Here is a 27,804-nt window from a genome sequence, read left to right as displayed (position 1 = left end):
CCGTTACCAGTTTTTAAAAACTCGTGGGAAATCAAATGTGTGCCCAACCTTCCCCTCTCCTCCCCCCAGAGGTGCTGATCGGAACCAAACGTTTTTCTTTCAGGTGACTGGAATCAGAATGAGTGGGTTTGATGGGGACACAAGATCATGCCTTAAGGAAATATTTAAAACCAAGGACCGGAGAGAGACAGTGCCCCAAGTAGGAATCAAAAGGTATCGGAATTTGGAAGTGGACAGCCAGCCGAATGATGGAAAACCTTCCTCTAGAACACGGAAGAGGATGTTTTCTCTCATTTTTCCGTTTGTTTCCAAGGGTAAACACGGAGCAGCAGACCCGATTGCTCTATGAATACCTATTGCACACCTGGGAAGGAAACGAAGGACGCGGTAAGGGACTTTTAAGCTAGAGCGAGGGGCGAGGGGCGGTTCCGACCAAGGCACTCTGCTGGGGGGGGGGGCCGCGCGCGCCGGAGGGGGGAGGGGAAGAGGCGGCCGGAGCGGTCCTCGCGGTTCCTGCCTATACCTACCCGCCTCCGCTACCGTTTACCCGGGCCCACCGCATGTCAAATCCTGCGCGCTAACTTCTTCCCCTCCCCCCACTTGACTGATCGGGAAACTGAGACCCCAGGCATGGGGCGCGACATTTGGGGGAAAGAGTGAAACCCCACGCCCAAGGTCACCCGACAGGCGAGCGGGCCGCGAACTCAGCGACTCGCCAGCTCTGGGATCCGCGCCATCATCCCCGTGCCCAGAGGCCTGGCCTGAGGCCTTGGGCTCGGACCGGCCTGGATGGACCAGGAGAGTGGAGGCTCGAAGCCTGGGACATAGGAGCAATCTTTGAGGCACTTCCGGGGCCATCTGGCGGCCCTCCTGACGGCCTTAGCCCCCCGCACCCTCGGCAGGCCCCGCGGGGAAGGCCTGGGCCGAGGCCGCGCCGGGCTGAGGCGACTAAGAGACCTAACGGAGCCAGCGCCGCGAAAGGCCTGGCCCGGGACAAGGAACCGTGTAATACTCACCCTTTCGGGCCCGGAATCCCGTTGCCGCTCGGTGCCCCAGGCGCGCCGCTCTCCCCCTCCATTTTGGGCTCCGTCGCCGCCACCTCGGCCGCCGCTTCGACCCCTGCCGCCATTTTCTTCGCGTCTGGGCTTTGTGTGAAGGACCGGGCTGCACGGCACTGCGCCTGCGCGCTCACGTGACCCAGCGCGACCAGTAAGGCCTGCGCGCACCGCTGCCGGCTCCCGCCTGGTTTCCTCCCTTTCCGCGCCACGCCCCCGCCGCACGCAGGCGCAGACCTGCAGCTGTTATTTATTCCCGCAGCAAACGCGAGTTGGGCGCCTTCACTGAGTTATCCACCGGCTCTTGAGGTCCACAGTCTTCCCTCGCCACTTTGCGCTTGGACTTTCGCGGCTTCACTCTGTCGCGGTTTTTTCCAATAGAGTGTAGTATTTGAAAAACCCGCGATAGAGTGAAGCCGCGAACGTAGAAGCGCGAAGTGGTGAGGGAGGACTGTATATAAATAATCCTACTTTGGGGAAATTCGTTTATCGCGGTAGAGTCTGGAACTGATTAACCGCAATAAACGAGGGCTGGCTGTATTAGGAAGTGGCATCACCCCCCCCTCCCCGGACCTAGTCACTTCCAGCTTTCTGTAATCAGCTGGAGCAGACAGTGAAAATTTTGTTTACCAGAATATAAAGGAGTAAGCCAGGCAAAGGCAGAACAAGGACAAGCCAGGCTGTAGAACTGGTGCGCAAAATGCTATACCTCTAAGCAAGTATCATCTTGCACCAAGAATATCTAGGTTCTGTCCCGGAGCTGGGAGCTCCTGGGTGCGGAGCTCATAGCCTAAGTCTTTCATACTGTAACCATTAACCAACAGCAAAAACACATAGGTGGGGACTTTGTACGTGCTCATGGATGTTTCTTCAGTGAATGAACAGGCAAGAAGCCAAATGTGATGGGAGAAATGAGCTGCAGGCCAAAAGATCCCATTAACCTTAACTGGGGCTTCTTCCTGCCTGACTGTGGGTCCCTCTGCCCTGAAGGTTCGTACCAGTTCCCATTTGGGTTTTCAGGGCTGTTACAGACTGTCTTGGGGAAGAGCCCAAGGAAAAAGCCAGAGTCTAGGGGAGCATTTGGAGGCTCAGGCCTCCTTCCCCAGAAGCTCCCCATCTCTTGGTGTGTCTGGAACTTTGAAATGCTTCACTGAATCTTGAAGAAGTTCCCATCTAACCACCAAATTCTCTAGGCTCACCAAGGGGAAGAGGTTTTGGGGTTTTCTTTCCCGCCTTTCTCACTGAATGATTGCATTCCATTAGGCTCTGGTGGAATATCTCACCTGCCAAACCCTCTCATCTGCTTAATTCCACCCAGTGATTCTGACCCAGACTGAGAACTCTGAGTACAGAGAATAAATTCTTCTGGTAGCCCAGCCTGACAGGAGGCCATGCCCCATCCTCCCTTTCCAGTTCCATTCCTACATACTTCCCAAACTCACCTATCTCACAAAATTCCTTTCTCCCACCCATAAGGTACCTCCTCCCACTACCCCCCGCCCCTGAAATCTCTACCAGAATCCACTGTGCACCCTTCTCCCATGGCCCTGCTGGAATCTATCTCAATTTTACCTTCCTCCCCCTTAGACTTCTACACTGAAATGGGGACCAGGAGCAGAAGAAGCCTCACAAACCTCTGAATTTTCTTGTACAGCAGTGTTCAGAGATGGCAGAAGAGACCACAACAGTCTGTAAGAATCAGGGAGAAGAATTTAAATGCAAACCATCAGGGACAAGAAGCCACTTCTCTGATCCTTTCTCCTGCTGTGGTTGTGACTGGAGATCAGCAATGAGCCAGGCCCAGGGTGAGAGGACAAATTCTCTTCCAAGCTGGTGGTTCCTGTAGGCTGGTGGCTTGATCCAACACTGCCCAGATTCCTGGGTTTTGCCGTCTTCTGGACTATTATTTCCTTCACATTTTCTTATTATTATTTTAATTCCTCACCTGAGGATATTTTTCTACTTATTATCAGAGTGGGAGGGAGAGAGAGAGACAGAGAGAAACATCAACATGATACAGCCACATTGACTGGCTGCCTCCCGCTTGACCCGACCAGGGCCAGGGCCAAACTGCAACTGAGATACATGCCCTTGACTGAAATCAAACCCGAGACTCATTGGTCCACTGGCTGATGCTCTAACCACTGAGCAACCGGCTAGGGCCACATTTTCCTTTCATTGACACCCTTTCTTTTCTTTTAAAAGCATATGCTTTAAAATTGTGCTTTACAAAAAAATAAATAAAAATAAAATTGTGCTTTATAGTGGCTGGGTGAAAAAGGTGAAGATTAAGCAAAAAAACTCAGGCACACTCTCTCTCTCTCAGGAGCTCCCCTGAGCCTTTCCCTTCCCCTCTTTCTACCCCTCCCCCCCAGGTGCATTACCTTTGCCTTTTTCTCTCCTAAGCTCCAAGGTCCCTTCTTCTGCCTTTGTAACTTGTTTCCTGAGCCTGTGCAGCCCAGCTGGCTCACTTCTACTACCTCTGTAACTTACTAAATAAACTTCTTATAATTTGAATTTTAAAAATTAAAACAAGGGCATCATGCAGGAGGCGGCCAATGTTCTCTCTCATTGATGTTTCTCTCTCTCCCTCTCCTTTCCTCTCTCTCTAAAATCAATAAAGAAAAAAAATTAAAACAAAAACTCATAGACACAGACAACAGTATAGTAATTACCAGAAGGAAAGGGGGTGGGGGAGGTAGAAGAGGGTATAGGGAAGATAAATGGTGATGGAAGGAGACTTGACTTCAGGTAGTAACACACAATATAATATACAGATGATATATTATAGAATTGTACACTTGAAACCTATATAATTTTATGAACTAATGTCATCCCAATAAATTCAGTAAAAAAAACACCCTGGCCCTGGCCGGTTGCTCGGTGGTTAGAGCAAACCTGCAGACTGAAGAGTCTGGGGTTCAATCCCTGGCCCCAGTTGGGTCGTGTGGGAGGTAACCAATTGATGTCTCTCTCACATCAATGATTCTCTTTCTCCCATCCTCCCTCCCACTCTATCTAAAATAAATAAATAAGTAAATAAATGGAAAATTAGCCTCATGTGAGAATTAAAAATAAAAAACACCCTGGCTGGATAGCTCAGATGATTATAGCATCATGCGGATACACCAAGATTACAGGTTCGATCCCCAGTCAGGGCACATACAAGAATCAACCAATGAATGCACAGATAAGTGGAAAAACAAATTGATGGCTCTCTCTCAAACAAATAATTTTTTTTAAATCCTCACCTGAAGATATTTTTGCATTTATTTTCAGATAGAGAGGGAAGAAGAGAGAGAGAAACATCAACATGAGAGGGACACATCAACTGGTTGCCACCCGAATGAGCCCAACCAGGGCCAGAGACAAACCGCAACCGAGGTACGTGCCCTTAGCGGGAACCAAACCCGGGACTCTCTGGTCCACGGGCTGATGCTCTAACTGCTGAGCCAAACTGGCCAGGGGCAATAAATAAATTTTTAATTCAATTTTTAAAATTGTGCTTTTCTATCACAGCCTATATTGTAAACTTACTATAAAGAGCTTATTGTAAAAAAAGAGGGCGGGTTCCATCTAGAACATGCCTATGCCTTTCCTCCCCATTTCTTTCTCAAGTGTGTTTTTTCCTAAGTTCTAAGGTTCTCCAGAAGACTTGCAACCAGTGGAGCAATGGACAGTCACAGCTCCTCCTGGGCTTACCCCCTGAACCTGTCTCCATGATCCCCTTTTCTCTGACTTTTCAGTGAGCCAGCAGCAGACCTGCCTTGGTTTACCCCAGTCACTGTGACTTTTACTTCCCAGTAAGCCAAAGCAGCCCCACCTAACTCCTTCCATGTTTCATTGTCCCCATCTTTAATAAACATTTTATATTGGCCCTGGCCAATTCTGCTCAGTGGTTAGAGCATTGGCCCAAGGACTGAAGGGTCGAGGATTTGATTCCTGGTCAAGGCCACGTACCTGGGTTGCAGTTTTGATGTCAAGCCCTAGTTAGGGTCATTCAGGAGGCAACCTATATTTTTTTTTTTTTTTTTTTTTATCCTCACCCGAGGATATTTTTCCATTTTTTGTATAGACAGAGTGGGAGGGAGAGAGAGGAAGGGAGAGAGAGAGAGAGAGACATCGACGTGAAGGGACACATCGAGTGGCTGCCACCCGCACGACCAACCAGGGCCGGGGACAAACTGCAACCGAAGTACGTGCCCCTAGCGGGAACCGAACCCGGGTCTCTCCGGACCGCAGGCCGACGCTCTAACCGCTGAGCCAAACCGGCCAGGGCGAGGCAACCTATATTGATGTGTCTCTCTCACGTCGGTGTTTCTCTCTTTCTCTCTCCCTTTCTCCCTCCCTTCCAGTCTATCTAAAAATCTATGAAAAAATATCCTTGGGTGAGGATTGACATCAACCATATATATATGAAGTTGATGTTATTCAAGTATAAATTCAGTCATGCATGTAGGCTCTGAACCTAACACTTGCTCTCTCTTTGCTAGGGTTAAGGGTCATTAAAGACAACCTAGCACCAACCAACAACTTTCTCTAGGATGTAATTGAAAGTATTAGAAGAGATTTGCAAAGGAACCAGCTTTCTCATTTCATAATGGCATATCCTGGGGCCTCTTTGCATCATCCCCAGTGGTACCACACTCCAAAAATGGCCTGGAAAGGTAGGTGCTAGGCCTGGGCAGAGAGTGAGCAGCTGCAGAAGCAAGATGGGTATAATTCTTGTTTCTGCAGACCACCAGATGCCTACAAAGCCCTGTTTTTCTTTCTAACTGCCTCTCTCTTACCCCTCTGCCCCTTAATCACACTGCCGCAGCACCATCATCTACCATGCTGCTCCTTCCACAGACCATGCAAGATACAGTCCCCATGCCTTTGCTCTTTGCTGTTTCTTCCTCCACAGCCAGGTTGGCCTCCCCTTTACCTTCTAGTCTGGGGTAGAAAGGATTTTTCTTCCTCTGTGGGAGAACCACAGACCAAACAGGGATTCATGCAGAAAACAACAGAACTGTTCTAGGCCCATCAAGAATGAATGACCTGCCCTGGCCGGTTTGGCTCAGCGGTTAGAGCGTCTGCCTGCGGTCCCGAGAGACCCGGGTTCAGTTCCCGCTAAGGGCACGTACCTCGGTTGCAGTTTGTCCCCGGCCTGGTTGGTCGTGTGGGTGGCAGCCACTCGATGTGTCCCTTTCACATCGATGTTTCCCTCTCTCTCTCTCTCTCCCTCTCTCTCCCTCCCACTCTGTCTGTACAAAAAATGGAAAAATGTCCTCGGATGAGGATAAAAAAAAATTAAAAAGAATGAATGACCTTGGGCAAGTGACCCACTGCTCTCAGGACCCATTTTGCTCACCTGCAAATGAGATTAATAAGAGAACCCCAGAACCTACCTTTCAGGCTGCTCTGAGAATTAAGTGTGGCCTAATGCAGAGATTCCCTGAAACATAAAAGGCGTAGAAAGTGCCCTGGCCGTTTTGGCTCAGTGTTCAGAGCGTTGGCCAATGGACCAAAGAGTCGCGGGTTCGATTCCAGTTAAGATAACGTACCTCAGTTGCAGCTCGTCCCCAGCCCTGGTTGGGGTTGTGCTGGGGGCAGCCAGTCGATCAATCGATGTGTCTCTCTCACATCGATGTTTCTCTCTCTCTCTCTCTCTCTCTCTCTCTCTCTCTCTCTCCTTCCCTCTCCCCCCTCCCCTCACTCCCCCCCTTCTCTCCCTCCTTCTTTCTCTATCTGAAAATAAATGGAAAAATGTCCTCAGGTGAGGATAAAAAACAAAAAAGGCTTAGAAAGTGCTTAAGAAGTGTTATTGCCGGGTTGGAGTGGATCAGTTATTTGAGTGTCATCCTGTGCACTGAAAGGTTGCCATTTCAATTCCAGGTCAGGGCACATACCTGGGTGGCAGGTTTGACCCCTGGTCGGGGCACGTACAAAAGGCAACCAGTTGATATTTCTCTCTTTCTCCTTTCCTCTCTTTAAAGTATGTCCTCAAGTGAGGATTAAAAAAACAGAAGAAGAAGAAGAAGTGGGTGCTATTATTAGCATGACCATTTTCTACTTCTTTCCTGAGTCCTCCTAGAAGGGGAAACACAAAGCTCACCATTGGAGCCATGCAGACCCACGGTCAATCCCAACTGTACATCCTAGAATTGTGGGACTTTAGACAGAGGCTTCCCTGCTCTGGACCTCAGTCTTCTCATCTGTAAAGTGGAGATAACAACCATTCCTCCTGCCAAGAATGGTAGTGAGAGTTGGAGAAAGCCTGTAAAGGTTCTGAACTAAGCCTCATTCAGGTGACCCTCGGTAAGTGTGGACATTAGTTATTAATGAGTGTAAAGGGCTCAGCGTGGCATCTGGCCCACAGTAGATGCAAAGTAAGTAGAAACTGTTCTTACGTATATTTATTTTAAATCATTTATTATATAACTATGCTACCTGCTCTTCACCTGAACACTCAAAGTTGGCTTCTTCTGCTGTGTTTCACAACAGATCTCTCAAACCAGCCTAGTGCATGTTTTTTTTAACCTCTGTATGGTCCCTGACTCCCCTTGGTCCCACATCCTTCACTTTGAGGCCTCTGTTCTGAAATATACTTGACAAGTCAATTTTATCCAGCAAAGGCTCCTTTTATTTATTCAGGGTGGGTTTTTGAAACTCAGTGCAACTTTGTAAAGTTGAAGGTGCCAGGAATGTGAGCCTGCCAGGTGCAGAGAAGCACAAGAAACTTGCAGAACTCCCAGCCCCATGGGCGTCCTCAACTAGCCTATGGCCACAGCTGCTGGCCCACGAGGGGCTGAGTGGACCTCAAAATGAGATCAGGGTGCCCGCTCCATGTGAAACTCAGGACCACTTCCATCTGTTGTCTTCATGTACAACAGTGTGCAAAAACAATATAAAAATATCTTCACACAGGATCACAGAATCAGCTCCACTTGGTGTCTCTTGGCTTAAGAAGCATTCTGGCCATGCAGGAAGGGTCAGGCAGTTTCCATTCTTCCAAAAGCCAGGGCATCATCAGTTGCCTCTGGCCCTGCCAGCCCAGCCTTCACACAGGTGTCTCCTCTGCCACCTTCTTCAAGAATCCTGCTGCCAGCAGCGAGTGTTGGGTAGCCTCGGAGCCATCTGTGTCCCGGATCTTTAGATGTACTTTCTGGTTGGTCCTTCTCCACTCAGTGTATAACTGGCAATGATAGCGGAAGGAGACCTGTGGGGCAGTGCAGGGATGGGTGGGAAGGCCAGCAGCCAGCAGGCCTCCTCCCCATGGGAGGAAGACTGGGGTGCTGAGGAACTGGCCTTGGCCCACACCAGGCCCAGGATCATGGTTCCAGAAGCAGAGACTGCCACCAGGTATTTTTCATACAGACTGTACACACAAACCCATTCACTATCCTGGGAAAGCCCAGTGTTCAGAGCCCTGTAAAGGTGAGGCGGTCTCTCAGAGGGTAGAAGTGAAGTGCTATAGCCTCTTGGAAGAAATTATATGTCATTGGATCATATATTGCCAAAACTTGGAAACCACCAAGATGTCCTTCAGTAGGTGAATAGATAAACTGTGGGACATCAGATGATGAAATATTATTCAGCACTAAAAAGAAATGCGCTATGGCCCTGGCCAGTTTGGCTTAGTGGTTAGAGTGTTGGCCTGCGGACCAGAGAGTCCTGGGTTTAGTTCCCGCTAAGGCTATGTACCTCAGTTGCGGTTTATCCCCGGCCCACGGTTGGGGTCGTGGGTGGCAACCAGTCAATGTGTCTCTCTCACATCAATGTTTCTCTCTCTCTCTTCCCCTCTTTCTATCTGAAGATAAAGGCAAGAAAAATGTCCTTGCATGAAGATGAAAAAAGAAGAAAGAAAGAAATGAACTATCTAACTGTGAAAAGACATGGAGGAAACTTAAATGTATGTTGCTAAGTGAAAGAAGCCAGTCTGAAAAGGCTACAGACTGCATAATTCCACCTCTATGATATTCTGGAAAAGGCAAAACTATGAAGTTGTCAGGAGTTGAGGGTGGGGCCGAAGGGATGACTAGGTGGGACACAGAAGATTGTTAGGGCTCTAAAACTGCTCTTTATGATACTGTAATGGTGGACACATGTCATGACACATTAGTCCAAACCCATAGAATGTACAAAACCAGGATGAACCCTAATGTAATCCCATGGACTTGGGGTGATAATGATGTATCAATGGAGATTAATTAATTCTAAGAAATGTACTTTCTGGTGCCATGACAGTGGTGGGGGAGCTGTGTGTATGGGGGAGAATATATGAGAATTCTCTGTACTTTCTGATCAATTTTGCTGTGAACCTTAAAATGGCCTAATAAATAAAGTTTATAAAAATTATTTTAGCCCTGGCCAGTTTAGCTCAGCAGTTAAAGCATCAGCCCGCGGACCAGAGAGTCCCGGTTTGGTTCCCGCCAAGGGCGTGTACCTCGGTTGCAGTTCGTCCCCAGCCCTGGTTGGGGTCATGTGGGTGGTGACCACTCAATGTGTCTTTCTCACATGGATGTTTTTCTCTCTCTCTTCCTCCCTCTCTCCCTCCCGCTCTATCTGAAGATAAAAAAAAAAAATTATTTTATGCCCTGGCCGGTTTGGCTCAGCGGTTAGAGTGTCGGCCTGCGGTCCAGAGAGACTTAGGTTCGGTTCCCGCTAAGGGCACGTACCTCGGTTGCAGTTTGTCCCCGGCCCTGGTTGGGTTGTGCGGGTGGCAACCACTCGATGTGTCCCTTTCACGTTGATGTTTCTCTCTCTCTCCCCCCCTCCCACTCTATCTGAACAAAAAAAAAAAAAAAAAAAGGAAAAATGTCCTTGGGTGAGGAAAAAATAAATAAATAAATTTAAAAAAATAAAATTATTTTAGCCCAGCCAGTGTGGCTCAGTGGTTGAGCATCGACCCATGCACCAGGAGGTCGCCAGTTTGATTCCCGTTCAGGGCACATGCCCAGGTTGTGGGTCAGATCCCTGGTGGGGGGGCGTGTGGGAGGCAGCCAGTCGATGTTCTCTCTCATCCATGTTTCCGTCTCTCTCTCCCTCTCCCTCCTCTCTCTCTGAAATCAATAAAGAAACAGAAAAATGTAATACAATGCAAACCATCAAAATAAGGTTTAAAAAAAGAAAAAAATTTATTTTAAAATAAATGTCAATGGCCCTGGCCGGTTTGGCTCAGTGGTTAGAGTGTCAGATCGCAGACCAATGAGTCACAGGTTTGAGTCTGGTCAAGGGCATGTACCTTGGTTGCGGTTCGTCCCTGGCCCTGGTTGGGGTCATGTGGGAGGCAACCAGTCAATGTGTCCCTCTCACATCGATGTTTTTCTCTCCCTCCCTCCCTCCCACTCTATCTGAGGATAAACAGAAAAATATCCTCTGGTGAGGATTTAAAAAAATAAATAAACGTCAATGGTTCATACTCTTTGACCAAGCAAGTTACAAGAAACATTCACATAGGTGTTGCCCAAAGTGCTGTTCATACAGCATAAAATAAACAAACAAACAAAAGCCCAGCTTTTGTGGCTCCATGGTTGAGCGTTGACCCATGCACTGAGAGGTCACTGACTCAATTCCTGGTCAGGGCACATGCCCAGGTTGTGGGCTCAATCTCCAGTAGAGGGCGTGTAGGAGGCAGCCGATAAATGTTCCTCTTTCACATCTGTCTCTCTCTCTCTTTCCCACCCTCCCTCCCTTCCTCTCTCTAAAAATCAAGAAAAAAATATCCTTGAATGAGGATTAACCAAAAAAAAAAAGGAAGAAAAACCAACATTGGAATGTATCCCAGAACTTATCAAAAGAGATTTTTTAAATCAATATTATACACCCATACAATGAATAACTGCTGGGTGACTGCCTTTTTATTTTATTTTGTTTTTATTTTTTTTCCTTTATTGATTTTAGAGAGAGAGGAAGTGAGAGGGAGAGAGAGAGAGAAACATCGATGAGAGAGAACATCGATTGGCCACCTCCTGCATGCACAGAACTGGGGATTGGGCCCACAACCTGGGCATGTGTCCTGACCAGGAATCGAACCAGCAACCTCTCGGTGCATGGGTCGATGCTCAACCACTGAGCCATACCAGCCAGACTGCCTTTTTTTTAAAGGACACTAACAAAGTGAAAACAAGCAGACTGCAAAGCAGTACCTGTGTCATCCTATTTGTATTTTTTTAATATGCTGGTGAATGCAATGAAAAATAATTTTTGAGGAGGGAATGCCCCCACAGACCAATTATATCTCGGGCCCTTTTCTCTCTGAGCAAGGGTTCTTATGCCTGCCAGAGGTCTGGAACAACTCCTCCACCCCAGTCTCCCTCTCTCTTTCAGTAGTTTTTTTCTGTTTCTTATCTATCCCTCTCTTGGTCTCTCATTCTCCTGCTCTTTCTGTCTTTTGGTCTTAGTCAGTCTGTTTGTCTGTCTCTCTCTCCATCTCTCCCTCTTCTCTCTTCCCCTGACCCCCCACCCCCAGCCCAGTCCAGTCTTGGTGTGCTCGTGGATGACAGGGCTTGCACTCAGCACTGGTGATCAGATGCCCTGGTCTCCTTGGAACAGCAGGCTCACACCCAGCTCAAGCTTCCCTAAACCTTGGTTGAGTGCAGAATCTTAATTCCACCCAGGGCCATGTGGAGAGACAGGCAGGTAGGTATCCCTCACCCCAAGCCACTGACTAAACCCCTGGCTGGACTGCTCTAAGCCAGAGACCCCTAGACACCTGCTCTCTGGCTTATAGCCACTTACCAGCGTCCAGAGGACATAGATGGTGAAGAGGGCGATGGTGAGAGCAATGAGCCCCACAGCCTCAAGCTGGCTGTGGAGCCGGAGGTGGTCCTGGGCCCCGCGCAGGCACAGCCAGCCTGAGATGGCAGCCAGCGGCGTGATGAACAGGAAACACACCATGTCACAGCAAAGCGTCCGCTTCTCTGTCCGAGGCCCTGGGTCCTTCAGCCACTGCCAGGGGTAAAGAAAGTGGGGGAGTTGCTGAGAGAGGCTACACACCTCCCTTCAGCTATCTCCAACCTAGGGATAGGGTGTAAGACCTCCAAACCCTGTACCTCCCTCTGCTGACACTCCTCATGACCACTGGGCCCTGCAGAACTAACCTCCTGCCTTTCGCCTCCCTCCTTCTGTTCCTTCTTACAAATACTTAAAGAGCCTATGATGAGCCAGGTCCTGCTGGACATCTTTGCCCCATTTTACAGATGGGGAAACTGAGAGGCACAGAGGGGCTGATTCATTTGTGCAAACTCGCACAGTTAATCAATCACAAAGCCAGGACTGGAAGCCAGGAAGTCTTGTCCCAGGGGCTGTGTACCCTTGACCTCTGTGCTACACTGCCTGCCACAGATGACTAGGCAAGAGAAATGGGCTTCACTCATGAAATTCTGGTGAACAGGATAGAAAGAGTCCCTGCCCTCCCATGCTAGTGGGGTTAGGTACAAAATGGAGCAGGTGATCAAGGAGGGGAAGGTCTTGCTAAGGAAATGACATTGAGGATCAGATGAGCAGAAGGAGCCATGTGAAGAATGGGGGAGATGGCACTCTAGGTGGCAGGAACAGCAGATGCAAAGGCCCTGAGTTGAAAGTGTGTGACCTGGACAAAGTACAGCGGGGAGGAGGCCCATGTGGCTGGAGCATGAGGGAGAAGGGGACTATAGGCAGGGCAAGTTCTCTCTCCCACTGTTCTCCTAAGAGCCCAGCTCCAGGTGCACCAGGAACCTTTCCAGAAGCCTATACCTCAGCTCAGTGTCATCACCCTGTAGCTCTCAGTCATGGGCAGGGAAGAGCCAGAAGAGCACCCAGGTGGCCAGCAAGCCTCTAGGGAGCAAGGAGACCACCACACCTGGGAAAACCCTGTCTTAGCACTGACGCAACCCACTCAGGCTAAAGTGTAACCTCCCAGTCAAGGACCACAAAGCCCAGTGTGGCTGCTACCATCTCCTTCTGGGCTACCCTTCTCCTGCTTTAAACTTGCTCTACTCTAGCCACTTGGGCTTTGTCAAACACACTTCCTGGTTTCAGGGCCTTTGCACTTGCTGTGCCCTCTGCCAGGACTGCCCTCCCCCAGGTTCTTGGCATTGCTGGCTCCTTTTCATTCCTCAGGTCTCAGGTTCAGAGTTCACCTGAAGTGACCAAATGAGGGAAGGGGGCACAAGGTTTGTCAGATCTGGACCCTTAGGCTTAGTCCCCCACCTCTATCAGTGGAATCTACCCAGTAGCAGAGGAAGGAAAGAGGTACATCCTATAAAGAAGCTGCTTCCTTAGCCAACCAGGATCCTCCAAGGCAGTTCCCTCCTCTGGATCCATGCTTGCATTCCTCCCTTGCCCACTCCAAACTCAGGCTCCTAAGCGTACCTCTGTGAGGGGCCGGGGCCGCTTCTCCACTGCAAACTCCTTGTGGCACAGCTCACAGTAGCTGGTGTTGGATGAGGAAAGCCACCTCTCCAGACAGCTCTTGTGCACAGCACCCAGTGTGCCAGTGCAGCCACAGGGAGACAGCAAGCTCTCTCCATTTGCTCCCTCATGGCAGATCCGGCAGAAGGGACCATCGCTGGACACAAAAATGGGACATGTGAGCAATGATCAGGCTTTCTGTCTGTATGCTTGCTTCACTATCCACTGGATCGCAAGCCACTTGCCAAACTTCTACTCATCCTTCAACATCTCCAAATGTCCTTTCCTTTGGGAAGCCTTCCCAGACTCCCACAGGTGGAGTGATGTACTCTCTCCCCAAGGTTCCTGCAGCACCTTTTTAGGCCCAGGGTGAGCATCTATTATACCTGTCTTCCCAGTATCCATTCCTTTTCCTGCAATACAACCCTGATTGTCCTGGGCAACCATCCCACTCTTAATTCTTGGCCTTCAAGGACTAGGATAGAGTTGAGGATACCCCTGATAACCTCAGGCCTGACCAATCAAACACCACACACCACTGGGCACAGCACCAACTTAGATCATATGTGATGCAATCAGGGGAATTAATTCCTGAAAAATTTCCCTCCCCCCACATAAACTCCAGAACTATAGGCAGCATGGTTGATATAAGTCCAGAGCTTCTTCTGGTGGCAGCCTGGTCTCCACATAGAGTTTGTAAATGATGCCAAACACAGAAAAACAGAGGAAAGCAGAGCCAAAAGACAGGGAAGGGCAGATTCTTTAAGAGCTCAATCAGAGGCCCTGGATCTAGCGATACCTGAAGACCATGCTACCTGAAAAACCTGTGTGTCCAGGGAGAAGAGTTCCTTTGCTCCTCTGCCCTGTGAGGCTCAGAAAACAGACATATAGGCATCACAGAGAGCCCCTTCAGGGAAGTCTCAATCCTAGCCTGGTCTCTGGGGATGCTTGTCCGTCCTGGGCCAGCTCAGGAGGCTGGGGGTGTGGCCTTGGTGGGCCCAGAGGCTGTTTAGCACCTGAGTCATTGTTTTCTAGACATTTCTGCCCAGAGAGGACTGTGGAACATTTATTTGAAGACAGCAGAACAAGAGAGCAGTTTTATGTTTTTTTTACATTTTTATTTATTGATTTTATTTATTTTTTAATGTTTTTGGTGCGTGCCCCTCGTGGGAACCAAACCCGGGACTCTCTGGTCCACAAGCCAATGCTCCAACCACTGAGCCAAACCAGCTAGGGCTATTTATTGATTTTATAGAGGGAAAAGAAGGGAGAGAAAGAGAGAGGAACATCAATGTGAGAGAGACATATCTATTGGTTGCTTCTGCATGTGCCCCAGCTGAGGCAGGGAATCAAACCTGCAACCCAGGTATGTACCCTTGACTGGAAATCGAACTAGTGACCAACCATTCTGTGTGTGGGCTGATGCTCTCACCACTGAGCGAGCAACACTGGCCAGGACATGTTTTCCATTCTTTTTTTTTAAACATCTTTTTATTTTATTTATTTAATCCTCACTCAAGAATATTTTTGCATTTATCTTCAGATAGAGCAGGAGGGAGAGAGGGAGGAAGAGAGAGAGAGAAACATAGATATGAGAGAGACACATCGACTGGCTGCCACCTACACAACCCCAACCGGGGCTGGGGACAAACTGCAACCAAGGTACTTGCCCTTAGTGGGAACCGAACCCAAGATTGTCTGGTCTGCGGGCTGACACTCTAACCGTTGAGCCAGACCGGCCAGGCCATGTTTTCCATTCTTTACTCAGCAGCTCCTGCTGGGGGACAGAACCCTGGCTGCTTTGAAACCAAAGAGCTGAGCTGACCCCTTATGTCTGTTCTCTGTTGCCAGTCCTGCACAGGGTGCTGCTTTCTCACATAAGGTCAAAAGGGCACGCCTGGCTACACCCTCACCCCATACCTTGATTCCACCCCTCCTACACACAAACACACAAACACAAAGTTCACAGGAAAGGAACCCCAGCTCCAGAACTCAACCTCAGGAAGTGGAAGTGATGAGAACCTTGAGGAAGAGCCACGTCAGTTTGGGGTTTGACCTGGGAAATCTTACTTTGGAGGAGCAAGTTCAGAGAGAAAAACAAAAAAAAACAAAAATGGACTTAAGATAGAGTTTGAGCACTATTTGAAGTTCAACATCTTGGATTCACCTAGGAAACCTAGGAGGAAGATGCCCCCATTTTACTTATTTATTTTTCTTTTTTATCCTCACCTGAGGACATTTTTTTCCATTTTTTGTTCAGAGAGAGTGGGAGGGAGGGAGAGGAAGAGAGAGAGAGAGAGAGAAACATCGATGTGAAAGGGGCACATTGAGTGGCTGCCACCCACACGACCCAACCAGGGTTGGGGACACATTGCAACCGAGGTACGTGCCCTTAGCGAGAACCGAACCCAGGTCTCTCTGGGCCACAGGTCGACACTCTAACTGCTGAGCCAAACCGGCCAGGGCAGAAGATGCCCCCATTTTAGATAAAGATGAGGAAACTGGAGTTTTGAGGAGTAAACTCAATTATGCAAACTCTCACTGCTAGTTAGCTGCAAAGCTGGAATTTGAACCCAGGAAATTTTGCTCCAGGGCCTGTGTACCCTTAGCCACTATGCTACATATTCTGCCTGCCACAGATGGTGGGACAAAATAAATGGGCTTCACTCAGGAAAATAATGCACATAATACAGATGGGAAGGAAATGGAGTGGGGAAGTGGGTGATACATGTACAGATCCCAGTGGGCTGCCCAGAGAATGCTCCAAGACGGAAAGAAGGGAGAGTGTGACCAAGGAATAAAATGAAGAGGTAGTGGTGGAAGACCAGGTGGAAGGCCTAGGGTTGCAGAAATGCTCTGGGAAGGTTCCAGAAGGGCCTAGGCCTACTCACAGCCCAGTGAGCAGAGCTCCAAAGGCTCAGGGGCTAGAGGGGCCCCAGATGCTGTTCCCAAGCCTGAGACTTTATGGATTGTACTAGGTCCTGAAAATACCACCTGGCCTCTTTGTCCTCTGCAGGTTTAAAGGTCCAGAACTCTCTACCCCACCTAGTCTCTGCCATAGGCCCCCAGTAATCAGGGTCTCCTTTGAAGCAAAATAAAAGGATTATTATGAAGGTGCTAGGTATTATATCTTTGAGCCCCACCCTGCTGCTTTTAGATGATAGAGGGTGGCTAAGAGGAGGAATTACAGGAGGAAGGGGATGGCAGGTGAACGGTAACCTGCTTGGATGGCCTCTACCAATCCCCAGAACCTGCTGGCAGTGGTGGGAGGATCCTCATTTACTCCGGGGCAGACTGGCCAGGAAGCTGGAGGGAAGGCCACATCTCTGGATAATAATAGCTCTTTGGAAAAACAGTAGCTTTCCCTCTGGGAAGGGACAATCTTCCCTGCCTTTCAGCCTGGACAGGTTGGGATTGAGTTGCATCAAGAGTCAGAGAAGAGAAGCTGTCAGCAAAGAGGTGGAGGGGCAGATCAGGAGAGCTTAGTGGTCTTAGAGGGCATGACTGTCCTGGCCACCAGCCTGAAAGCACAGGAGCTACTCGGCTCGCCACCACTTACTTGCCTGAGTATCTGAGGACTGTAAGGGAGCTGGTGGGACCTATGCGCTTCTCTCCCTCACACTAGTAGGAGCCCTGGGTTCAAACCTCAGTTCTGTTCAGTGATACTGGCAGGTGTCTGCTTCCCTCTGGCCTCAGTTTCCCTATGTATCAAGAGGGAGGGTGCGGCAAGGTGGGGTCAACTCAGTTAGTGCTCCTCATGAACTCATGTAGGGAGACCCCAGCTTCAGTCAGCCTTTTCCCCATCCCCCTGCCCAGGTAGCTCTGGCTAGGAGACCCCTAGGCTTGCCAAGTATCTCCTCACTCCCAGCCTCACTTGACCAGAACACGGTCTTTGCCTTGAAGGGATCTGATGGAGATAATGACTTAAAAACCAACACCCTGCCCTGGCCGATTTGGCTCAGTGGTTGGAGCGTCTGCCTGCGGTCCAGAGAGACCTGGGTTCGGTTTAGGGCGTGTACCTCGGTTGCAGTTTGTCCCCGGCCCTGGTTGGTCGTGTGGGTGGCAGCCACTCAATGTGTCCCTTTCACGTCGATGTTTCTCTCTCTCTCTTCCTCCCACTCTATCTGAACAAAAAGTGGAAAAATGTCCTCGGGTGAGGATTAAAAAAAAAAACCAACACCCTGCCCTGGTCAGTTTGGCTCGGCGGTTAGAGCGTCGGCCTGCGGACCAGAGAGTTCTGGGTTTGGTTCCCACTAAGGGCACATACCTCGGTTGCAGTTTGTCCCCGGCCCAGGTTGGGGTCGTGTGTGTGGCAACCACTCGATGTGTCTCTTTCACATCGATGTTTCTCTCTCTTCCTCCCTCCCTCCCTCTCTCCCTCCTGCTCTATCTGCAGATAAATGCAAAAATGTCCTCAAGTGAGGATAAAAAACTAAAATAAACACACAAATATTTGAAAAAAAATCCAACACCCTGACCGGTCGGTGTGGCTCAGTGAATTGAGTGTTGTCCCATGGACTGAGGTCCCAGTTCGATTCCCAGTTGAGGCACGTGCCCAGGTTGCAAGCTCGAACCCCAGTGAAGGACATGCACAAGGCAGCCAATTGATGTTTCTCTCTCACATCAATGTTTCTATCTTCTCTCCATTCCTCTCTCTCTTTCTAAAAAATTAATAAAAACATATTAAAAAAAACAAAAACAAAAGAAAAACTCCAACATCCTGTAGCCCTGGCTGGTTTGGCTCAGCAGTTAGAGTGTTGGCCTGAGGATTGAGGGGTTGCAGGTTTGATCTCCGGCCCCAGTCAAAGTTGTGGGGGAGGCAACCAATCGATGTGTCTCTCTTACATAGATTTTTCTCTCTTTCTCTCTCTCTCCTTCCCTTCCACTCTATCTAGAAGTCATTGGGAAAATATCAAGTGAGAATTAACAAAAAAAGTAAAATAAAATAAAAACCAACACCCTGTAAACTGGTATAGCCACTATGAAAACAATATGGAAATCCCTCAAAAAATTAAAAACAGAGCTGCCCATATGACCCAGCAATTCCACTTCTGGGCATTTATTTGATGGAAACAAAAACACTAATTAAAAAAGACATATACGCCCTGGCTAGTTTGGCTCAGCGGTTGGAGCGTCGGCCTGTGGACCAGAGAGTCCCAGGTTCAGTTCCCGCTAGGGGCACGTACCAAAATATATATATAAATAAATAAATAAATAAATAAATATATATATATATATATATATATCCCTATGTTCATTGCAGCATTATTTACAATAGCCAAGACATAGAAGCAATCTAGGTGTCCATCTATAGACAAATGGATAAGGAAGATGTGGTGCATATAAACAAAGGAATATTACTTAGCCATAAAAAAAATGAAATCTTACCATTTGAGACAACATGGATGGACCTAGAGGGTATTATGCTAAGTGAAGTAAGTCAAAGACCAATGCCATATGATTTCACTTATATGTGGAATCTAAAGAACAAAAAAATGAACAACTAAAACAACACAAAAACAAACTCATAGATACAGAGAACAAAGTTATGATTGTCTGAGGGGGTGGGTAGAAAAGGGGATGGGTAGGAAGTACAAATGTCCAATTATAAAATAAGTCATGAGGAGGTAGTGTACAGCATAGGGAATAATACTCAACAATACTGTAATGACTATGTTACTAGACTTATTGTGGTGATCACCTTATGTAAGGCATATAAATGTTGACCACAATGTTGTACACTTAAAACTAATATAACACTGTATGTCAACTATAATTAAAATAAGATTAATGCCTGGCCAATGTGATCAGTGGTTGAGCATCAACCCATGCACCAAGAGGTTGCCGGTTTAATTCCCAGTCAGGGTTCAGGTTGTGGGCCTAATCCCCAGTGGAGTCATGCAGGAAGCAGCCAATTGATGTTCTCTCTCATCGATGTTTCTATCTCTCCCTCTCCCTTCCTCCCTCTCTCTAAAAATCAATAAAGAAAAAAATATTAATAATAAGATTTAAAAATATGGGGCAGGGGGCGGGACTGGGAAGAGTGTGTCAACTGGGGAAAAAGGAGAAACGTCTGTAACAAAAATAAATTAATAAATAAAAAACAAAAACCACAACACCATGCTCTCCCTCCTGGGAACACACCTATGCCTTTCTTCCCTCTCAGGCATGCCTTTCCTAAAGGATCCCTGTGAGACTTGCAAGCAGGGGAGTAATGAACAGTGGCAGCTCCTCCCAGGCCAATGCCCTAAATCTGTCTCCAAGGCCCCCTTTCCTCTGACTTTCTAGTGTGCCAACACAGCCCACCTAGGCTAATTTCTTTCCTATAACATTACTTAAGAGCCAAAGCAGCTCCGCCTAGGCTCTCTCCTGTTGCTTCTTCTATCCTATGTCCTTCCTTGTTTCACTGTCCCCAGATTTTTTTTTTCATAGGTTTATTTTTTAATCCTCACCCGAGGACATTTTTTGATATTTTGTTCAGATAGAGTAGGAGGGAGAGAGAGAGAGAGAGAGAGAGGAGAGAGAGAAACATCGACGTGAAAGGGACACATCGAGTGGTTGCCACCCACACGACCCAACCAGGGCTGGGGACAAACTGCAACCGAGGTACATGCCCTTAGCGGGAATCGAACCTGGGACTCTCTGGTCCACAGACCGACGCTCTAACCGCTAAGCCAAACCAGTCAGGGCTCACTGTCCCCAGTTTTAATAAAAGTACTCTCTGCTCTGGCCGGTTTGGCTCAGCGGTTGGAGCGTCGGCCTGCAGTCCAGGGAGACCTGGGTTCAGTTCCCACTAAAGGCACAAACCTCAGTTGTAGTTTGTCCCCGGCCCTGGTTGGGTCGTGTGGGTAGCAACCACTCGATGTGTCCCTTTCACGACGATGTTTCTCTCTCTCTCTCTCTTTCTCTCTCTCTCTCCCTCTTTCTCCCTCCCACTCTATCTGAACAAAAAATGGAAAAAAATGTCCTCGAGTGAGGATTAAAAAAAAAAAAAAAGTACTCTCGTACCCCGCCGGTGTGGCTCACTAGTTAAGTATTGATCCATGCACCAAAAGGTCACCGGTTTAATTCCTTGGTCAGGGCACATGCCCAGGTTGTGGGTCTGATCCCCAGTGGGAGCATGCAAGAGGCAGCCAGTTTATGTTCTCTCTCATCAATGTTTCTATTTCTATCTACCTCTCCCTTCCTCTCTCTCTAAAATCAATAAAGGAAAGAAAAAATTTTCAAAAAGTACTCTTGCCCTGGCCGGATTGGCTCAGTGGTTAGAGCATCATCCTGTGGACCAATGAGTTGTGGTTTCAATTCCAGTCAAGGGCATGTACCTCGGTTGTGGTTTGTCCCCAGCCCTGGTCAGGGTCATGCAGGAGGCAGGTGTGTCTCTCTCACATCGATGTTTCTCCCCCCCGCAACTCTATCTGAAGATAACTGGAAAAATATCCTTGGGTGAGGATTAAAAAGAAGTACTCGCCCTGGCCGGTTTGGCTCAGCGGTTAGATCGTCAGCCTGCGGTCTGGAGAGACCCGGGTTCAGTCCCCACTAAGGGCATGTACCTCGGTTGCAGTTTCTCCCCAGCCCTGGTTGGGCCCTGCAGGAGGCAGCCACTTGATGTGTCCCTTTCACATCGATATTTCTCTCTCTCTCTCCCCCTCCCTCCCTCTCTCCCCTTCCCACTCTATCTGAACAAAAATGAAAAAATGTCCTCAGGTGAGGATAAAAAAATTAAAAAAATTTTAAAAGTACTCAAAATCAAACAAACAAACACATAAATAATTTAAAAGATAAATAAAAGTATGGGAACAACGACAAAAAAACTGCCTTGGCAAAGGCCAGAAGGAAAACTCCCAATCTTGCCCTGGCTGGTGTGGCTCAGTTGGCTGAGTATCACTCATGCCAAAAGGTCCCCAGTTCAATTCCTGGTCAGAGCACATACCGAGGTTGTAGGTTTGGTCCATGGTCAGGGTGCAAGAAGCAGCCAATCTATGTTTCTTTCTCACATCGATGTTTCCTTCTCTCTCTCTTTCTCTCCCCCTCTCCATTCCTCTCTTTCTCTAAAATCAATAAAAACATGTTTGAAAAAAAGAAAGAAAGAAAGAAAACTCCCAATCTCATCTGGGTTCAGGCAAGGCTTCCTGAAGGAAGTGACACCAGGCAAACTTAGTTGAGTGGCAGTGAGCTCCTTCCAAAGCCCAGTAAAGCTTCCTTCTGCTTCTTTTTATGTTTGAATAAAAAACTTATGAATTAATTCTGATGCCTGCTACAACATGGATGAACCTTGGGGACATTAAGCCAGACAGAAAAGGACAAATACTATGTGATTCCCCTTACATGACATTGTACAGGAATCACATTCATAGAGACAGAAAGTAGATGGTGGGTGCTAGGGGCTGGGGGAAGGGATGGGAGAGTTGTTTAATGGGGACAGAGATTCAGATTTACAAGATAAAAAGAGTTATAGGACTAGATGATGGTGATTGCACAACAGTGTGAATGTACTTAGTACTACTGGACTATGCACTTAAGATGGTTATGATAGATGCCCTGGCCAGTTTGGCTCAGCAGCTGGAGCATTGACCCATGAACCAAAGAGTCACAGGTTCGATTCCGGTCAAGGGCACGTACCTTAGTTTGTCCCTAGCCCTGGTCAGGGTTGTGCGGAAGGTGGGAGGCAACCAATCGATATGTCTCTCTCACATCGATGTCTCTCTCTCTCGCTCTCTCCTTCCCACTCTCCCTCCCACTCTAACTGAAGATAAATGAAAAAATATCCTGGGTGAGGATTTAAAAAAATGGTTATGATAGAGAAAAAAGCTTATGAATTAAATCATATCAAATAAACGATACGTTAAATTTGAAAAACCGGTGGCTATTTCAACTTTTAATTAGTTAAGATGGATTTAAATTTGTGTGGGGTTTTCTTAAAACTCTTTTCCTGCCTGGCCAGTTTGGCTCAGTGGTTGGATCATCGGCCGGCGGACCAGAGAGTCCTGGGTTCAGTTCCCGCTAGGGGCACAAAACAAACAAACAAACAAACAAACTCTTTTCCTTGGAACTGATGACAAATTAGCATGCCAGGCAGATTAGCTCACAGATGGATGTGGAAGGCCAGCACTGAAGTTTAAACACATTTATCGAATAGCAACAAGGTGGTAAACCCACCTGAGGGCACTTTATGTGGACCATGGCAACATACTCTCAGCACAACCCAATGAGGAAGGTGTCTCTAATCTAGAGATGTTAGGGTAAAGCAATCTGTCCCAGGTCACACAAGGAGGGAAGGCTCCCCTCAGAATTTCAGCCCAGATGCTGTGAGTTACCCTCTGCACTTCTAATCACTTCCTCACACTGCCTCTCAAAAATATGAGCTACTCACCATGTTTCATCCAATTTCACATAATAATCTGGAGTTTTGGCTTTTCCTGAAGAATCAAACCTTTCCAGCCTGGGCTCCTTTCTCTGACCCATCCAAATGGTTGGGTTTCTGACCCCAGACTGGTAGGAAATCACTGGGCCCAGAGAATAAAGTGAGTGGCGGTAAATACACCTGCTTGGTCACCACTCACCTCGGCGTGTCCAAGGCCCGGATGACAGTTGAGAGGAGGCGGCCCTCCCTTGAAGTCACCTGAGCCACATACTGGGGTGGCCCTAGGCCTGTGGCCTCCACAATCTTGGAGAAGGCAGGGCTGCTGGAGCAGTCACACAGAGAACCAGGGAGGTGGCAGCAATCGCCCATCGTCATGGCCACAGGGAGCACCAGGTCCTCAGGACTAGAGGCCCATTGTCCCAGGAGGCTAAGGAGAGGCCAGCAGAGAGGTGAAGGGCAAGGTTAGTGAGTTGAACACAGACCAGAGTTTGAATCCAGCTCTCTCAGTCTCAGTTGCCCAGTCTGTAAGATGGGGCTTTGTAGGAGCTGTGAAGATTCGAAGAGATCACACATATAACTCAGCCGAGGTCTAGCACACAAGGTCTTGGTTATATTACCTCTAACACTTCTAAGAAAGGCCCAGTCCAGGCTTCAAAGCTTATAGGCTACACCCATATTCACCTTTCCAGATATGATATCAGCATCTAACAATTATTGAGCATTTGCTGTGTGGCATGCCCTCTGCTTGGAGCTTTCCAATAACAGAACCATGCCCACCAACCATGTGGAGATGGTCCTCCATGGACTGAATTCCCAGGACTGAGCTCAAAACAGATAAGCCTAAGAAGAATGCAAAAACCTCCAAAAAAAAACACAGATAAGCCTGCTTCTAAGTGGGGCAGAATAGACCTAGCAATTTGGCCCCACAGACAAGGATGGTGAGTCACCTTGACCCATCTGGTTCATGGCCTCTTGAACAGCTGTGAACTCCTTGACACTTCAGACCATCAGGGAGTGGCCCAGGCTAGGGAGGACCTTGGCAGCCTCTGTCCCCACCAGAACAGCTGCCCTAAACCATGCCTCTGTTCCAGAGGTGAGGCCACAGGAGACAGCTTCAGCCTCAGGCACCAATCTGAAGTCAGCTCTGGTTATGTAACTTGAGCAGGATTTGGCCCCCCACTCTGGGGTCTGACCTGCCAGGAAGAACCCTTGGCAACTCCCTTGTCCCTCCCAGAACCAGCCAGAAGATGTGCATATTTCCCTGAGAATTTCGTGAAAGTACCAGATGCCCCTCTCGATGCCTGTAAAGGTCAGTCAGTACGTGCCCTGAAACTAAGGGTCTGTTCCCAAGTTGTCTCACCCTTTATCTCAGGAGCTTTGAGCCAGAGACCCCAGAAATACTCACTGATGTGCCCTACAGTCAGCTTTAACCAACTCCTTCCAGTTAAAATCTGAGACCCAAAGGAACAGAGTCAGGAGAAAGCAGCTTAAGTTATTGACTAACTTTTTGTACCAGGATAGTCTGCCAACAGATCAGTGCCCTCTGAAAAGCTCAGCCAGCAAGGCCCTAGCCCAACTTGCCCTTCTGAGCCTCCACAGCAAGGTCAGATAAACAAGTATCAGCCAGAGGCAGGAGGAGCCAGGAGGAAGGCTGCCTGACGGAGATAACACCTGAGGGGCCCCGAGCAGCCTGCCATGTTGTGTATGCTGCTGTCCCTTCCATGTGCCTACAACCAGAATTTCTGGTCCAGAGGCCAGCAGGAAAACCAATGACCTATCCAAGGGAATGCTCCTGCCCCTCTAAGGATTATCCTTAACATTCCTGCAAGGAATTGGCCATTATAAGAATCATCACAGCCCTGGCCGGTTTGGCTCAGCGGTTAGAGCGTCAGCCTGCGGTCTGGAGAGACCCGGGTTCGGTTCCCGCTAAGGGCGCGTGCCTCGGTTGCAGTTTGTCCCCGGCCCTGGTCGGTCGTGTGGGTGGCAGCCACTCGATGTGTTCCTTTCGCATCGATGTTCCTCTCTCTCCCTCTGTTCCTCTCTCTCCCTCCCACTCTACCTGAACAAAAAATGAAAAAATGTCCTCTGGTGAGGATTAAAAAAAAAAAAAAAAAGAATCATCACAGCTCCTATATACTAGTTCTACCATTTCTTTTACTATTGGGGAAAAAATTCACTGGTAGATCTGCTAATGGCAGGCCTTCAAATGGCCAAAATAATAACTGTAGTTACTCTTATCGAGGATTTACTACATACCAGTACTGTGCTAAGCTCACTGAACTCTAACCAATTAAGTGTCCTTTCAAAGGTCACCTCCCCAGAAAGGCCTTCCCTTACCATCCCAGCTAAAGTGGTATTAATGTCCACGTTATTGCCCTCACAGAATGTGCCCTGCTCTGAAATGCTCTTATTTCTTCATCTACTTGTGTACCTACGTCTGTCTTCCACACTTCAGTGAGCTCTGTGAAGAAGAGAATGAATTGGACTTGGTCTCTGCTGTCCCCAGCACTTGACCCTGTGTCTGGCACAAAGTGGCTGCATTAATTTCTCAGCCCTTACTCTGTGTAAGAGCAGACTTGTGTTATTAAAAACAAGGTTCCTTGGTCTGCCAGCGCCCATGGAGGGAATCAGATATTTAGAGGCTAGAGGTCCTTTCAAACCATAGAAGCCTGGGCTCAGAAAAGACCAAACTTGAGGCTGGACATAAGGATAGAATGGCTGCAGGCTGGACTCAGCTCTGGGGTTGCTGGGATGGGAAAGGGAGCCAGTGTCTAGGGCAAACTTGATCCAGTGACCTGGAGATAGATTTCATTGAGTCCTCACAACAAACCTATGAAGTAAATTCAATAATCATTCCATTTGTGACTAAGGCTCAGAGAGGCGCAGTTACTTGCCCAGGGTCACACAGCTAAGAAGGAACAGTGCCAGAATCGAAAAGTTAGTCCAGCCCTAGCCGGTTTGACTCAGTGGTCAGAGCATTGGTCTGCAGACTGAAGTGTTGTGGGTTCAATTCTGGTCAAGGGCATGTGCCTGGGTTGCAGGTTTCCCCAGCCCCAACCCCGACCAGGGCAGTGCAGGAGGCAACCAATCAATATGTCTCTCTCAACATCAATGTTTTTTTTTTCTCTCTCTCTCTCTCTCTACCTCCTTCCCTCCATTCCACTCTTTCTAAAAAATAAAAAACCTTTGGAATAAATAAATAAAAGTTAGTCCAGTGAGTGGGTCTGGGACTCAGAAGACATGGTTCTTTAAAAGTTCTGACTCTGTCATTGATGCTGTGGGTCCTAGGACAACTCACTTTGCTTTTCTGGGCCTCATCTTTCTCTGTCAAATAAGTTGCTATATTTGGTGGACTGTGTCTGCTAAGGGGCTTCCTGAGAAGAAGGCCCCAGGCTGAATTCCTCCAGTGAAGCTCGCCCCTGGATAGGCCTGTCTGGGTGGCACTATGGCACTACAATCTTTCCACATCTGCCCCAGTCTCCTTTACTGAAGGCAGGAAACTGAGAGAAGAGAAGTCAGAGGGTCCTAACTCCCCACAGTGTGACTTTAGGCCAGCAGCTTCAGTCTCTGGCCTTGGTTTTCTCATCTTCAAAATGGTAGCAAAAATGATACCCAGTTCAAAATTCCATAAATGTTAGGAAGTCAATAAATAGGCCCTGGGCCAGGTAGCCCTGTTGGTGAGAGAGTCATCCCAATATACCTGTTGCTGGTTTGATCCTTGGTCAGGGCACACACCAGCATCAACCAATGAATGCATAATTAAGTGGAATAACAAATCTATGTCTCTCTTTCTCTCAAATCAATACATTTTTAAAAAGTTAAAGAAGTCAATAAATATTACCTTTTATTATAATTGTGGTCTTCAGCTTACAGAGCTATTAGAAAGGTTTGAAGAGACAAGGCACAGTCAGTGCCTGGCACACAGTAAGTGCTCAATAAATGCTCACCATTTTGTTTTTGTTTTACAAATGTAGAGCCTGTGAAATGCATTCATTCCTCTTCACTCACCATAGAGGTGTGCCCTTCAGCAATTCCTTGGCCCTGTATTAGAGGTCAGGTTCAAATCCCAGCTCTGCTCTTCTGTGCTGTGTAGCCCTGGGCAAAAACTTGACCTCTCTGAACCTCAATTTCCTTTTGTTTATAACAGGAGACATTTTTAATACTTGCACCTATTATGGTCCCTATAGAGGACTAAATGAGCCAATCACATATGCATTCTGTTTTGAGCACCCACTAACAGCCAGGCACTCTGCTAAGCACGTCCTTTCCATACAGTGCCTGGTTCACCATATTTACTATTTTTCAGGCAGAACCCGTTTGAGAAGGAGGATGAGGAAGGACACTGGCCACTTACTGACCACCTACTGTGTGCCTGAAACTCTCATCAGCCACCTCCTGAATCAGCCCCATTAGACTGGCGCTGGAATGATCCAATTTCACAGATAGGGAAACCGAAGCTCAGAGACCTCCCGCTGCCCTAGAAACGGGAACTGCGATGCCCTCGTCCCGGGAAAGGCTGAGGCCGAGGGTCGGAACCCGGCCGCCCCGTGGAGGTCCAGGATCGGGCCTCGAACCCGGGGCCAGCCAGCAGACCAGCGTCCTCCGGCCCCACCTGGCCACCCATGCGCACCTGATCCAGGGCCGGGCCGGGAGACCGCGCAGGTCCCTCCGTTCGCCCCAGCCCCGGTACCGGTACCCGCCGGGTCAGCGCTGCTAGCTCCGCTTGGGCCGCCACCTGCGTCGGGACACCGCCAGCCTAGCTGATGGAGCCGCGGGCCAATGGTGACCTCCTCTCGACCACACTGCCCAATAGCGGTGCGCGTCCCACCCTGGAAGGCGTGGCCGGAGGCGACAGGGCATCCTGGGCTGCACAGGTCCCACAGCGCCGCAACTGCTGGCCCCGCCCCTGTCACGCCCTCGCTCCGCCCTCTGCCCCAGCCCTGCCCCCAATCTTGGCCCCGCCCTAACCTGGCATGGGGATAGAGAGGGGCTGCTCGCGCCACCTACCGGCAA

The 27,804-nt window shown here is 48.5% G+C and overlaps 2 protein-coding genes and 1 long non-coding RNA gene across 18 annotated transcripts in view; 1 reads left to right on the top strand and 2 right to left on the bottom strand.

Annotated features, from left to right (window-relative positions):
- Nucleotides 1–1,297, bottom strand: part of HNRNPM (heterogeneous nuclear ribonucleoprotein M) — a 48,629-nt gene extending 47,332 nt beyond the window's left edge. For 3 of the 9 annotated variants that reach the window (XM_036240203.1, XM_036240206.1, XM_036240208.1), the window contains exon 1: nt 1,017–1,143. In XM_036240203.1, the coding sequence (XP_036096096.1) occupies nt 1,017–1,129 (113 nt within the window). In that variant the 5' untranslated portion in view covers nt 1,130–1,143. Of the gene's footprint in view, nt 1–1,016 lie in introns of all 9 variants that reach the window. The other 6 variants (XM_036240202.1, XM_036240207.1, XM_036240205.1 and 3 more) reach the window with 4 other exon arrangements.
- Nucleotides 127–2,989, top strand: LOC118615338. The gene is made up of 3 exons (XR_004956422.1): nt 127–213; nt 314–387; nt 2,643–2,989. It is a non-coding gene; the product is annotated as an uncharacterized LOC118615338 (long non-coding RNA).
- Nucleotides 2,716–27,555, bottom strand: MARCHF2 (membrane associated ring-CH-type finger 2). Of its 8 annotated transcripts, XM_036240217.1 has the most exons (6): nt 26,800–27,127; nt 26,633–26,666; nt 22,991–23,218; nt 13,392–13,587; nt 11,778–11,987; nt 7,643–8,256 (listed from the first exon to the last, which is right to left on the bottom strand). In XM_036240217.1, the coding sequence occupies exons 3-6, from the start codon at nt 23,164–23,166 to the stop codon at nt 8,098–8,100; spliced, it is 741 nt and encodes a 246-aa protein (XP_036096110.1). In that variant the 5' UTR covers nt 23,167–23,218; nt 26,633–26,666; nt 26,800–27,127; the 3' UTR covers nt 7,643–8,097. The 8 variants fall into 8 exon arrangements, with proteins under 8 accessions (XP_036096112.1, XP_036096110.1, XP_036096108.1 ...); XM_036240215.1 differs by lacking the exons at nt 26,633–26,666; nt 26,800–27,127 and adding an exon at nt 27,422–27,555; XM_036240214.1 differs by lacking the exons at nt 26,633–26,666; nt 26,800–27,127 and adding an exon at nt 27,157–27,342.
- Between the last annotated feature and the right edge of the window lie 249 nt (nt 27,556–27,804).

The sequence above is a fragment of the Molossus molossus genome, unplaced genomic scaffold (genome assembly GCF_014108415.1).
Source record: "Molossus molossus isolate mMolMol1 unplaced genomic scaffold, mMolMol1.p scaffold_m16_p_4, whole genome shotgun sequence".
Lineage (NCBI taxonomy): Eukaryota > Metazoa > Chordata > Mammalia > Chiroptera > Molossidae > Molossus > Molossus molossus.
This window is presented reverse-complemented; position numbering and strand designations above follow the sequence as displayed.